The 14,786-nt window shown below is 37.7% G+C and overlaps 1 protein-coding gene and 1 long non-coding RNA gene across 12 annotated transcripts in view; one reads left to right on the top strand and one right to left on the bottom strand.

Annotated features, from left to right (window-relative positions):
• BPTF (bromodomain PHD finger transcription factor) overlaps window positions 1-14,786 on the top strand; it is a 134,486-nt gene that overhangs the window by 71,717 nt on the left and 47,983 nt on the right. For all 11 annotated transcript variants that reach the window (XM_006776681.2, XM_006776683.2, XM_015572437.1 and 8 more), the window contains 4 exons: window positions 4,121-4,250; window positions 4,642-4,780; window positions 9,772-9,948; window positions 11,144-13,433. In XM_006776681.2, the coding sequence (XP_006776744.1) occupies window positions 4,121-4,250; window positions 4,642-4,780; window positions 9,772-9,948; window positions 11,144-13,433 (2,736 nt within the window). The remainder of the gene's footprint in view (window positions 1-4,120; window positions 4,251-4,641; window positions 4,781-9,771; window positions 9,949-11,143; window positions 13,434-14,786) is intronic.
• The window catches only part of LOC107185132, a 25,344-nt gene continuing 13,771 nt past the window's right edge, over window positions 3,214-14,786 (bottom strand). The window contains exon 3 of the long non-coding RNA XR_001516047.1: window positions 3,214-3,360. This is a non-coding gene — a long non-coding RNA (uncharacterized LOC107185132). The remainder of the gene's footprint in view (window positions 3,361-14,786) is intronic.

The following is a 14,786-nucleotide window of genomic DNA, read 5'->3' on the forward strand; positions in this document are numbered from 1 at the left end:
TATAGCCAAGGCAGTTTATCACAATTATGCTGTTGATCTAATTATATACTTAGAAGAACTAGCAGAAACGATATGAAAATCAAGTAAGATGGCTACCATATTGAACAATAGGTTTTATGTATATAAGCAGTAACCATGTGGAAAATACAGTAGAAGTTCTGAGTTAAAAATAACAAATTGAATAAGTACTTAAGTTTGCCCCCTGCTGAGCTCCACCAAAACTATGGCAGAGGGATTTTTTTAAAAGCATAAACCCACAGGGACAAGGGGAACAAGAGAGAATGCAGCACCAGTAAAACTGGAAGCAATAGTGCAGCTGTACAAATAGTAAGTACACAAGAAGGGAGAGAACTGAGAATTGTTACAGCTCACACCACAGATCCTCAGAAGGCCCAGAAACAGGAAATGTAGAGCAGTCTTCTTCAGATCCTGCCTCCAGTACCTATGTACACAGTCTGCCAGAGCCTCAGTGTGGTGAGCCCAGTGCCTTCCAGGTCTTGCTCATGAACTTGCCCTTGGATTTTACCAGAAGGGGCTCTTGTAAACTATGATCCAGAGAAAAGTTCTTTTTTCCTCAGTGACAATATTGCTCTTTCACTCATGTAGCAGGTTTTATTCTGGTAGGGAGTTTTTAGAAGCTAACTTGATACTATTTGGGATACATACATGGGTGGTAAATCCATGAAAGAGACCCAGGATAATGACTACCTGGGGTGGGACACACTAGCTTCAGATGTATTGGTTATTGATAAAGTTCTGTTTCTTAACCTGGTTACATTTTACATATTTAAAAAAATCATAATGAAAGAAAAGATCTGAACAAAAAAGAAACCTCAACTAGGAATAAATTTAACAAGATATCTTCAGGATCATGCGAAGAAATCATTTTATTAGAGATATAAAAGGATACTTTTAGTAAATAAAAAGATATATGCCTAGATGTGTATATTTTCTAAAGATGCTATGTAGTAATTTATAAAAATTAATATTTATTTGCATTGTTATTAAATAGGATTTTTCTCCATGTGCAGGGAAGTTTCACCAAAATGATAATATTTCATCTAGAAAAATTAATGTGTAGGAAAAGGGAAGTAGGTATTATAGAAAAAGGGATTGGTATTATTATTAACATATTTTGAAGCTTCAATGATCAAAATAATTTGTACTGCAGAGGAAGCAGTGCAGTGGAATCGAACAGAGAATCCAGAAATAGACCTAAGCACACGTGGGAATCTGGCTATGATAACATCGAATGCCAGAGGAAGAAAGAGGGCAGGGCATGTTTGCACAAAATATCAGCTCAATCTCTGCCTCAGCAAACACTTTCAGATAAATGAAGATTAAAAAAACACACCAAAACTGAATAACAATAAAAACAAAACTTCAATAAGAAACCACAAATTAATTTATGTTTTTGTTGTGATACTTTCTTTTTAAACAGATTTAAAACCCAGATGCCATAGAGGAAAAGAGTGGATATATGTATTTAAAATTCTGAGTGGAAAATAATAATGTAATCAAACTCAAAAGACATGACAAACTGAGGAAAAATATTTGCACTACAAATGGAAAATTTCCTTAATTGACAAAGACATTTTTATAAATGAAAAGGACTAATAGTCCATTGCAGACAAGACAAAGGATTTGAACAGGCATTATGCAGAAAATAAATACGAAAGGCCAGTAGAAATGTATAAAAAAAGGTTACTTCTCTTATAATTAAAGAAATGTAAATAAAAACAATGGGATAGTATTTCTTATCTCAGTTGGGCTAATTTAGAAGTTTGGTACTAACTTGAGTGAAGGTATGGGAAGCAGAGTGGCTTTATAATTGATGGCACTGTAAAGTGTACAGTTCTGAAGAGCAGTTTGGCACTGTCAGCATTTTAAGTGCATGAACCTTTGGACTTAGTCATCCCAGCACTGGGGGACAGGGGAGGATACTCCCCAAGTTAACCAAAACCGCCAGAAAGCATTGCTTATTGTAGCTTTGGTTGTCATAGCAAACACACACTGGACAAAAACCCTGGGCACCACATGGAGATTAGGAGTGGAGTTGATGCTCAGTCCATATTCCTGGTCCAGCTTTCAGTTGAACTGGGTCATGTAGAAGGAACATCTACTACCAGTGCACCCACTAATGTAGAGCAGCAGGTGGAGTTGTGCAGTCCGGCCTGATAGAGCTTCCTTCCTGGGGCCTCCAGGCGGGCAGCAGTAGCCAAGCTTTCTGCCCAGCCAAGAGGAATTGAACTCCTTTGGAGCTCCTTTGTTGCTGCTTTTTCTCCTAAGGATTGTTTTGGTGGCAGTGTGAGAACCCTAGAATTTACTCTGGTTTAGCTAACTTCACAGATGAGCTCCAATATCACCTCATAGGCCTGGCTTCCCTGCCAAAGTTAAGCGTTTGATGAAGATGGATCTGTTTCCTGTGAACACTAGAGTACAAGCCAAAAGCCCAGCTCGGCCATGAGCCCCTAGAGCAACGGTTCTCAACCTTCCTAATGCAGCAACCCTTTAATTTCCAATGGTCTTAGGCGACCCCTGTGAAATGGTTGTTTGACCCCAAAGTGGTCGTGACCCACAGGTTGAGAACCGCTGCCCTAGAGTGTCACTGCACTGCTGCTCTCCCCACACAGTGCGCCATCCCTGGCCACTGTCGGTGAAAGTGAAGACGGACAGTTACAGTGCTGGACCTGACTTTGCAGAGGCGTTTAAAGCTGAGCCCACAGAAACTGTTGAGAGATGCTACATGGTCCTCAGTCACTCCCTCTTTACTCTGGTGGGCTGAGGCTGTCGGGGTTACCCACCATGCTCTGCCTTACAGAGCTTGCCCCTCTCCCTGGTTCCAAGAGTGGTTGATAGCAAATTGATGGTATTTGACTCAGTGAGTTAGTCCCAATGAGAATCCATTCCCTTTCCTCGCCTCCCATCAGCTGTGAGAGAAGAAGGATGTTTGCTTTACTAGTTGTGTGCAGCTTATTAGCATAAGTTCTGTCAGTCTCAGGGAGGCTAGATTCTGGGGTCCTAAAGATAGGTAGGGAGTTTTTGGGTTAGGAATGGAGATAAAAATAATTAAATCTTTCACAGCTTATTAGCACCTCCCTCCCTGCACGCTGACAAAAGATCTCTGTTCATGCCACATGGCTGTGCATGAGAAATAGGCTACAGCTGGGTAGAGGGTGATGCAAAAAATTCTGCCACTGGAGCTCTCAGAAAGACAGGAACTTCTCTCTGTAGGTCTTGGTTAATGTTCCTGCTTGTAGGAAATAGTTCCATTCGTGCACATATAGTCTAAAACAGTGATCGCCAACCTTTCGGACCTCACGGACCACCAGTGGTCTGCGGACCTCCGGTTGGCAACTGCTCGTCTAAAACACCTTAATGTAGAGTTTCACCACAGGCTTGCCCATCCCCTACCTGGGGAATGCAGTGATACCTGTTGTCTGGCCTGAAAAAAAAGTGTGGCTTATGTCCTATACCTAATGATGCCTAATTTGTGCCCTTCCCTGGCCCAGAAGCAGGAGACATGTGGGCCCCTTGCTCTGTGGTTGTAGAAAGCCTGAATTCTATGTTAGTGGACCATGTGAAGGCTTTAAAATGCACAGTGCTAGATAGAATCAGAAATACTGGTTGAAAATAAAAGTTTTTGGATTTGTTGGTCTTATTTGGGGAGAAAGAAATAAAGTATTCTTTTTAATAGGCAACTGGATTAATAAATTATAGTATATTCATGCAGTGGTATATTCTTTAAAAGATCTGTATCTTCCGGTATGGAAAAATCTCCTAGTGCAGTTATTTATTGATTAAAAACCAGGTAGTTGTGTGTTTGTAATATAATACCTCTTTTGTGTAACTATTGGTGTATGCATGAAATATTTTAGGAATCAATTATAAATGAGTATTACTTAAGGGGAACATGGCATGTCTTGTTTTTGCCTCTTTACAATTTGATTTTTCCTATTATGGAATTGTGCATCTGCTTATTTTTCTGTGTTGGGGTTGTCTGGGTTGTGGATTACATCTAACCATTATTTGTTTTTGTCTTCCTAATTTTCAGCACTTAATTTTTACATTGTTTTTCTAAGTTACATGTAATCGTATCTTTGTATTCTTATATTCTTAGGTTACACAGGATGACATCAATTGAAAGAGAAGAAAAAGAGAAAGTCAAAAAAAAGGAGAAGAAACAAGAAGAGGAAGAAACGATGCAACAAGCTACGTGGGTGAAATATACATTTCCAGTTAAACATCAGGTAATTTTTCTTAACAATTTTTAAAACAGTGTTCGCCATTTCTGAGACTTTTATTCTACAACTTTGAGTACTTGATAGTTTGTTGTACTTTTGATAATCTTTTCATAAAGTTGGAATGAAGTAATCTTTCTGGCAATTTTATAAGCATAGATTTATCTTAGTAGAATATAGGTGAGTTATTAGACCAATTTTTTGAAATTGTCATCACATTGTAAAATTGTGTTACATTTTTTATATCAGAAAGAAAAATTAGGGTTTTTTCATAAATCTTTGATTTTTTGCTGAAAATAAAATTGATAAATTTAATTAATTTGTCTGCCTGTTGATTTTGTTTGGTAAAAATGTATAGAGCCACACATGTACTTTATAAGCATTCTCTTTCCTACAACAGGTTTGGAAACAAAAAGGAGAGGAATACAGAGTAACAGGATATGGTGGTTGGAGCTGGATTAGTAAAACTCACGTCTATAGGTTTGTTCCTAAATTGCCAGGCAATACTAATGTGAATTACAGAAAGTCATTTGAAGGAAGTAAGTAATTGAAGTATTTTTCCTTCATATTTATTTCTTATAGATTTATAGTACTTTCTTTAGAGGCTCAGTGCACGAAATTCATACACTGGGGTTGGGGGAGGGATGGGGACAGTCTCCTCAGCCTGGCCTGTGCCTTCTCATATTCCGGGACCCCTCGCTCCTTACTGCTCAGCTTGCTGCTCCTTAGCGCTGCCATGAAGGTGGAAGAGGCTCCCACCACGGCCGCTGCGCTTGCCAGCCATGAGCCTGGCTTCTGGCTGAGCGGCACTGCCCCTGTGGTTGGGGGCCAGTCAGGCTGGGCCGGTAGTGGGGGAGGGGACATGGGAGGTTGGGGGTGCTGATCAGGACCCCAATTGGGCTGGTTGGCCACCGCGGTGTGCGTCATAGTGATCAGTTGTTCCGGTCATTTGGGTGTTCCAGTCGCTTGGTTTTTATATATATAGATAATACTTTTTCTGAAATTTTTAATAGAATGTTCAAAATTACTAATGTAGCTTATTAAAAACTTGATAAGTTTTAAGATTACCTTTATTCAAAGGATTTTGATACCTAGGATTTCAGTTAATGAGAGATGATGGAATAGAATTTGTATTTTAAAAAAAGAAAAGACAAAAGGCCTCAGCCACCTAATTGTTTTTTCTGAAATCTTAAATTCAGTACTACTTGACTCCTTGAGGAATCATACATCTGGTAACCTCAGCATTATAGCACGTGACAAAACTAGAAAGGAAGTGATAGAGATTTCCATAACACTGTCACTTAAATGAGGGATTAACTCAATTTATGCTACTGGGTAATGACTTTAGAATCATAGAACTATAGAGGTGAACTGTCCTTTTAAGAAACCTTATATATTGAGCCCAGCCGGTGTGGCTCAGTGGTTGAGCAACGAGCTATGAAGTAAGAGGTCATGGTTTGATTCCGGTCAGGGCATATTCCCTGATTTCATGCTCAATCCCAAGTGGGGGGCATGCAGGAAGCAGTCAGTCAATGATTCTCTCTCATCATTGATGTTTCTTATCTCTCTCTTCCTCTCTGAAATCAATAAAAATATATTTTTCTAAAAAAGAAACCTTATATATTGAAATTCATAATTTACAAGATTATTTCATGAAGATGTTAAGTGAAATACTGAAGTTCATACTAGATCAAGAGTGATATGGCTGGAGTCCATATCTCTTGGCTTCCTTTGCCCTTTTTGCACTCTACCATGCAGTCTCTCTCTGTTAATTAAGCGATTTTCAAAAGCAGTTCTCTTCACTGTGCAGTATAATTTGCTGATTTATGGTGTGATATGTTCTTTCCTGTGAAGTCTATGGTATAAGTGTCAGGTACTATGCACATATCTAGCTAATTGATCTGGCTTTTTTTTGTGAATGGTTGTATTGAAAACTGGACTGGTAGATTTTTGAAATTTAGGGAAGTTATGAGATTATCTTTTAATAGAAAACTAATGTATCATATAAGGCCCACTGGAATTTATTGTATGGAAACTAGAAGAGTCTTGCACATTCTCAATGAATTTTTCTATTTTATTACCAGTCTATTATTACCTGACTAGAGGCCCGGTGCATGAATTTGTGCATGGGTGGGGTCCCTCGGCCTGGCCTGCGATCAGGGCCAATCTAGCTGGCCAGGGGGAGGAACCTCGGGAGGTTGGCTGGCTGTGGGAGGTTGGCTATGGGAGCACATTGACCACCAGGGGGCAGCTCCTGCATTGAGCATCTGCCCCCTGGTGGTAAGTGTGCATCATAGCTACCTGCTAGTCTAGTTGTCCGGTCTTAACGGTCGCTTAGGCTTTTATATATATACTAGAGGCCCGTTGCAGGAAGATTCCTACAAGAATAGGGCTTTCTGCAGCTGGAGCGAAGCAGAGAAGCAAGCGAAACCCGTGGGTTTCACTCCCGCCCCGCCACCCGGCTGGTTTCCCTCCCGCCTCCCGCCGCCTTGACTCCGTTCCTGTCTCCGCTGCCTCTACTTAGCTCCCTTCTGCAGTGCTTCGCTTCCACATTGTTTTCAGTCTTCGCTCCCAGCCGGTATATGCAAATTAACTGCCACCTTGGTTGGGTTAATTTGCATATAGTCGCTCTGATTGGCTGGTGGGCATAGTGAAGGTACAGTCGATTAGCATCTTTGTCTTTTATTAGTGTAGATATAGATTATATTCAGGCTAAATGTCCATGGTAATGCCCATTACATTTTTTTAGCACCATCTTGTTGCACTAGTTACCCATATAACACTCAAAATTCTAGAGAGCTTTTGTCTTACTTTGTCTGACCTGGTTTAACCTTGAAATAAAGTTCTGATTATCAATATGCAAAATATTTAGGCTTTTGCAAATTTTTTTTATATCCACTCTCTTAACATAGGATTTTCCATTGTCCAAATGCTGAGCCTTAACAGTCGGGTACCAAGGTAGTCTTCTAGCATCGTTTGAGCCTTTCCTTCCAGGTGTTAGCAGGGGGGAAAGCAGCAGTACATATTGTTAGCTTAGCTTAACTACAGACTAGGAACCACAGAAAAGGCAATAATATATGTTTGTACTATTTATATAAATCAATATAGATTATACCGTTTATAATCTCAGAACTGTTGCTCCCTATAATGGCTAATCTAATTTGATCGTGATAGAGGCACAGATGCGTTGTTTGGCTGCTGTGTGTTTCTTAACTCTAATGTTACCTGTATTCTAACTCAGATTGTGTGCATTTGCTTTGCACATTAATTTATCAGCTTTAGTAATGGGTGTATATTAATGTTTATGTCGAGAAGATTTCAATAGGGGGAAAACCCCAAGTATTTTATAGTTATTTGTTTTAAATATCAGGATTACCATTGTCATATAAAACTCTTTTTGAGCAACTTGAAACCATTGAAAAAATGTTTCCCAGCAATTCTGCAATAACTGAAGAAGCATTGGAAATGAAGGGTATCAGTTTAGGGTGTTTTTTTTTTTATTTTGTTACCTGTGGGGTCCAGACACATCCCGTCATCCTTTTGTATGATGCTTTTCTTCTTTTACCACTATGCTGCTATTTTGACAGGTACTGACTGTGTTTTTTGCATTCTTTTTCCTATCCTCGTTCAAACCTTTCTGGAAGGATTCATTTATTTAAATAAAAAATAGGTACATCTTGCCACGTCCTTGAGATATTTTAGTTCAAGTGAAAAAGAAAATAAAAGGTAGAAAATGCCTCTCTAAGATTTAAGAATATTCACCCAGACAATAGTTCTGTTTTGTGGGTTTCTTTTTTATTTCTTATGGAAAATTTGAAACTACACAGAAGAAAAGAGAATAGAATAATGAACTCCCATGTAACCATCCTTCAACTTCAATAATTATCAAATTCTAACACTCTCCAGTTGTCACTGCCCACTTTTTTCCTGCAAATTTCCAAAATTATGTTACTCACCAAATTTGTTCAGTATGTATCTCTAACTAAAATGGATTTTTTTCATGGCTACATGCCATTATCACATTCAGCAAATTAACAATGGATTCTCAGCTCATACTGCCATTGCTCCAATTGTCTGAAAGATGCCTTTTTACTCTTGGCAGTAAATCGGGTCCAAACAAGGCCACACATTGCATTTGGATATTTCTCTTAATTCTGTGATACAGAATTAAGTATTCTTCACTTGGAGTCAATGGATAAACTTCAAGTTTATCCAAGAATCCATTGAAATTAATTACAAAATTTGTGTATGTTCCTTTTTTTCCCCCAGGGCAGTGGTCGGCAAACTGCGGCTCGCGAGCCATATGCAGTTCTTTGGCCCCTTGAGTGTGGCTCTTCCACAAAATACCGACTTCTGCGCATGGGCCACGAAGTTTCAATTGCACTGCGCGCCCGCACGTGGTATTTTGTGGAAGAGCCACACTCAAGGGACCAAAGAGCCGCATGTGGCTCTCGAGCTGCACTTTGCCAACCACTGTTCTAGGGGATCAGAAAATTTATCCAATTTTAATATGGTTATGTAACACATTGTCTGTGGAAAACCACTATGCAAACTTTCTGGAGTCAATGAACAGGCTGAAATAGTCTCATTTGTGACGGCTTCTAAAGCACATATAAAATGAAGTCATTCCTTTTATGCTTTAGGTCACTGGAATATATAAGAAAGTATATATAGGATCTTGAACTTAAAAAAACAAACACTTTATTGAAGAATAATAAACATACAGAAAACAACTCATAGACATACATCTGGGTTGGTTTTCATGGACTGCACATTCTCTGAGACACTGACCATGACAGCACCCCAGACTCTCCTACTCTCTTCCCTAAACACCTCCTGGGATTATCTAACAACTTAGTTAATTTGGTCAGTTTTTGTTGTTTTTTTCCCCTATTTTAAAATCATTTTTTTCAATTTTTAAATCATTTTTAAATTACATTTGACATACATTATTATATAATTTGAGGTATACTCCCCAGTGATTAGACTTTACATAACTCACTAAGTGATTATCCCAATAAATCTTGCACACATCTGATACCATACATAGCTATTACAATAGTATTGACTATATTCCCTATGCTGTACTTTACATCCCCATAACTATTCTGTAACAACCTATTTGTATTTCTTAATCCCTTCACCTTTTTCACCCATTCTCCCAACCACCCCACCCCCTACCCCCCTTACTCCCCGCATCTGGCAACAATCAGAATGTTCTCTATATTTCTGAGTCTGTTTCTGTTTTGCTTGTTTGCTTAGTTTGATTTTTAGATTCAAGTTATTGATAGATATGTATTTATTGTGCATATTTTTTACCTTTTTTTCCCTTAGAGAAAACCCTTTAACATTTCTGATTTGGTGGTGATGAGCTCCTTTAGCTTTTTTTCTTATCTGGGTCAACTTTTTTTTTTTTTAATTAAAAATAATGAAGTATATTGCTGGAAAGTACTTGATAATTTCCACTCAGATATATTAAATTGCTAATAATCAAAATATTTGTAGTTAATATATACTTGGCTCTTTTCAGCTAAAACTAATACGGATGAAAATATGGATGAATCAGATAGAAGAAAAAGCCCACGAAGTCCAAAAAAAATAAAAACAGAGCCTGATTCTGAGAAAGACGAGGTAAAAGATTCAGGTGCAGCAAGAGGAGCAGACCAAAGTGAAATGGACATTTCAAAGATTACTGAGAAGGACCAAGGTAAGGAGAGCCCATTGTGAAGGTCAGCCTAGGGGTGATAAAAATGCACTGTATCTAATTCGCACAGCAGGAAAGGTATTGCATTGTCTCTTTTTGATAATAGCGTAATTGAAACAATCCTTTGCCTTGTAATTCACTCATTTAAAGTGTACAATTTAGTGGCTTTTAGTATTTCACAGAGTTGTTCGGCTATCACCACAATCAATTTTAGAACATATTCTTGACCCCAAAAAGAAACCCATACCATTAGCATTCCCAATTCTCCCTTTGTCCCCCTCCCCAGCCCAGTAACTTACTTTTTGTCTCTATGGATTTGCCTGTCTTTACATTCCATATCAAAGGAGTCATGTAATATGTGGTATTTGTTACTGGCCTCTTTCACTTAACATAATGTTTTCAAGGTTCATCCATGGTGTAGCATGTATCAATAGTTCTTCATTTAAAAAAAAATTTTGAATAATACTCGATTATATGGATATGCCACGTTTTGTTTATTCATTCATCAGTTGATGGACATTTGTGTCCTTTTTATTTTGGGGCTATTATGAATAATGCTGATAGGAACATTTGTGTATAAGTTCTTATATGGACTTATGTGTTATTGCTGGATCATGAGATAATTCTACATTAAATGTTTTGTGGAGCTCATATTGTGTTTTGTGAAAAGTTGTTTTTTAAAAGATAAGTGAGATAATGCATGAGCCTTAAGATACATTTTTTTTAAATATATTTTTATTGATTTCAGAAGGAAGGGAGAGGGAGAGAGATAGAAACATCAGTGGTGAGAGAGAATCATTGATCGGGTGCCTCCTACATCCCCACACTTGGGATCGAGCCTGCAACCCAGGCATGTGTCCTGACCTGGTTGACAGGTGGATGTTCAACCACTGAGCCACACTGGCCGAACAGATATTTTTTTAACTATAAGATATTCTACATAGGATCTTAAATGAAGGTACTGTGTATGCAGTAGCTATCATATAGCAAGTAATTTTACATTGTAGTAGTCCACCATTTTTAGATACTAAGAATTAGAATGTTTAAATATTTGGAATATATTGATTTTTTAACCTTTTATAACATTTAGCCCTGTCTGTTAACCTATTTTAATCATATATTAGAAAATAAAAATACTATCATGAATTGTACTTTTAAGAGTAAAAATATCACTTGTATACTTGTCTTTGTTTTACAGATATAAAAGAAGACTTAGATTCTGACAATGATAGATCCTTTAAGGAAGAGCCAATGGAAATAGATGATGATGTGAAAACAGAGTCACCTATAAACTGTCAGGAAAGTTCTCAAGTAGATGTGGTCAATGTCAGTGAGGGTTTTCATCTAAGGACTAGTTATAAAAAGAAAATTAAGTCCTCCAAACTAGATGGACTTCTTGAAAGGAGAATTAAACAGTTTACACTGGAAGAAAAACAGCGACTTGAAAAAATGAAGTTGGAGGGTGAAATTAAGGGTGCAGGAAAGACCTCTACAAGTTCTTTGAAAAGTCTGTCTGAGTCACCAGTGGTAACAAAAGCAAAAGAAGGGTGTCAAAGAGGCGTGCTTAGACAAGAACAGAATTCTAATGCAAGTAATGATAAATCTGAAGACTTTATTCAGGAATGCTCAGAAAGTGATTCCTCAGTTCTGGGAATCAGTGATCCTGATCATACCACAAGTAAACTTTATCCAAAAGATCAAATGTTAGAGGACATCTCCATTCAGAGCCCAGAGACAGACTGTCAGAAACAAAATTCTGTTGGAAATGACATAGATGAGAGGCTCTCGGAACCAAGCAGTAAAGGCTTGGAACCCAGTAAGATTAAAACAAAAGGAAGTGATTTTCTCATTGATGACTTTAAATTAGCCAGTACAGATGAAATTGGTACTTTGACTTCTAAAAACAAAAAACCACTCACACAGCAGAATAATAACACCATTGTTTCTCCTTCCCAGAGCCCTTTATTTCCATCAGTATCTAAAAGTACTGACAGAGATATCTCATCTCTGTCAAAAGCAATAGACTTTGAAGGAAAATTGGGATGTCACTTTGAATATAACAGCACTTTGGAAAATAGTTCTGATACTATATCTATTCAAGACAGTGAAGAAGATATGATTGTTCAGAATAGCAATGACAGTGTTTCTGAGCAGTTTATAACTCAAGAACAAGGTATTGAAGGCACGGAACCATTGAAATGTGAGTTTGTTTCAGATAAGTCCACTGGAAAATGTGATGACAGGCTTCAGGGTAAGATAATGGAAACAAATGGTAAAAAAACAAGTCAAGAACAAAAATTAGAGGAGAGACCAGTTAATAAATGTATTGATCAAATAAATCTAAAAAGTAGCTCTGACAAAAAGAACAATGAAAATCAAGAGTCTGAAAAGAAAGGACAGAAAGCAAGTACCTTTCAAATAAATGGAAAAGATAATAAACCTAAAGTATATTTGAAAGGTGAATGCTTGAAAGAAATCTCTGAGAGTAAAGGAGTAAGTGGTGACGTCGAACCAAAGGTTAATAATATAAATAAAGTAATCCCTGAAAATGATATTAAATCTCTGACTGTTAAAGAATCTGTAAAACCATTGATGAATGGTGATGTCATCATGGAAGATTTTAATGAAAAAAACAACTTGGAAACAAAATCATGTTCACTGAGATCTTCAGATTCTGAACGTGACTACCAAGATGGCCTAGAGACCCTGCCCTTAACCAGAGAGAGTGAGAGAACACAAACTACCACACCACCCCCAGAAAGCAGTGCAGTGAATCAGGTGGAAGATATGGAAATTGAAACCTCAGAAGTTAAGAAAGTTTCTCCATCACCTATTACTTCTGGAGAGGAATCTAATCTCAGTAATGATTTTATTGATGAAAATGGTCTGCCCACCAACAAAGATGAAAATGTCAATGGAGACTTGAAAAGAAAAACAGTCATCACAGAAGTCACCACCTTGACATCCACAGTGGCCACAGAGTCAAAAACTGTAATCAAAGTCGCAAAAGGTGATAAGCAAACTTTGGTCTCTTCCACAGAAAATTGTGCCAAATCTGTCACAACCACGACTACAACAGTAACAAAGCTTTCCACACCTTCCCCAGGCAGCAGTGTGGACATCATCTCTGTGAAGGAGCAGAGCAAAACGGTGGTCATCACAACAGTGACTGACTCACTGACCACCACAGGAGGCACTCTAGTAACATCTATGACTGTGAGCAAAGAATATTCCACAAGAGACAAAGTGAAACTCATGAAATTTTCAAGACCCAAGAAAACTCGTTCAGGTACAGCTCTACCATCCTATAGAAAGTTTCTCACCAAGAGCAGCAAGAAGAGCATATTTGTTTTGCCTAATGATGACTTAAAAAAGTTGGCCAGGAAAGGAGGAATCCGAGAAGTCCCTTATTTTAATTATAATGCTAAACCTGCCTTGGATATATGGCCGTATCCTTCTCCTAGACCAACCTTCGGTATCACGTGGAGGTATGTACTTTAAAATGTATTTGGGGAAGGGAGGAAGTTTAAAAGAATTACCTAATATCCCTTTAAAAAAAAGAGAGATAATAGAGAAAAGACAGGGAAGCATATACTTAAAGACTGAAAATTTAAGGGAATCCTTTAAAATGAAATTTGATATTACTTTCCACAAAACAAAAGAAACAGTTGTTTTTGTGGTCTAACTTTCCAAATTATTGCCAGGTGTGTGCTCTGGGAATGAGATAATCACAGAATTGGATAATCACCCACTTTCTGGAATGTTTATATAGTTGACCCTTGAACAGTTGTGGGTTGGGGTACTGAACACTCTTGTGGTCAAAAGTCTGTGTATAACTTAAGTCAGCCCTCCGCTTACACAGATTCCTAATTGTAGATAAAAATGTATTTTATTTTTGTTAGATAATTCATAAAAACATAAGACCTAGGAAACTTGCCTATAAATTACATTAAGGTTCATTATGTGGAAATCTTCCTAATGTAATTTATTTGTATAATAAACATTTGTGCTGGAGTACTCTTATTTATGTAAATAAAGGTAGTCTCTGAGATTGCTTAGGGATTTTTTTTAAGCCCAGAAATAAGCTTTGGGGATGAGTCATAAGTATGTAGTGTGAGATCATAAAGTTTTATTTTCAAAAAGGATCTTACTTTTATGTATGTACTAGAGGCCCGATGCACGAAATTCGTGCAAGAGGAGGCCTTCGCAGCCGTAGCTGCCACGATCCTCCCTCACAGCTGCCAGAGGCTGCCTGGATCCCTCCCTTGCAGTCGAGGTTTCGTCCCAGCTAATTAGCATATTACACTTTTATTATTATAGATCATAATTTGCCTCTGCCCACAGAGGGACCAAATTAGAAATAGTGCCTGGTTTTCCTAAGTCCTAGCCCAGTACTTTATCTGCTATACCGCATTTCACATATTTATCCTTGCTTTGTCCTTTTTCATGTCCTTGTCTTTTTTTCTGTATACCCTTACTGTGGGAAAGGATGGAACATAAACAAACAGAGTTCTATGGGACATACTCAGAAATTAGGAAGGATCTCAGATTTGCAGTTACCTTTTGTTAGGATCCTGAAATTGATTACTTCTGCAAGTTACTGAGCAGGCTTCATTTCTGTGTATCTTTAATAGGTCCCAGTTTCTTAAAGTTAAAAATCAGGTTTTTTTTTAGTTTCTTCTATATGACAGTAGCCATAAAAGACCAAAAAAAAAAAAAAAGAGTGTAAATGAATACCCTCTATAAAGGAATTAACTTATTAATATGATTAGGCATAGTTGGTTTGACCAAGTTTTTATAACTCATCTTTTGATTTGAATTAAAATATCACTCCATTATAC

The sequence above is a fragment of the Myotis davidii genome, unplaced genomic scaffold (assembly GCF_000327345.1).
Source record: "Myotis davidii unplaced genomic scaffold, ASM32734v1 scaffold69, whole genome shotgun sequence".
NCBI lineage: Eukaryota > Metazoa > Chordata > Mammalia > Chiroptera > Vespertilionidae > Myotis > Myotis davidii.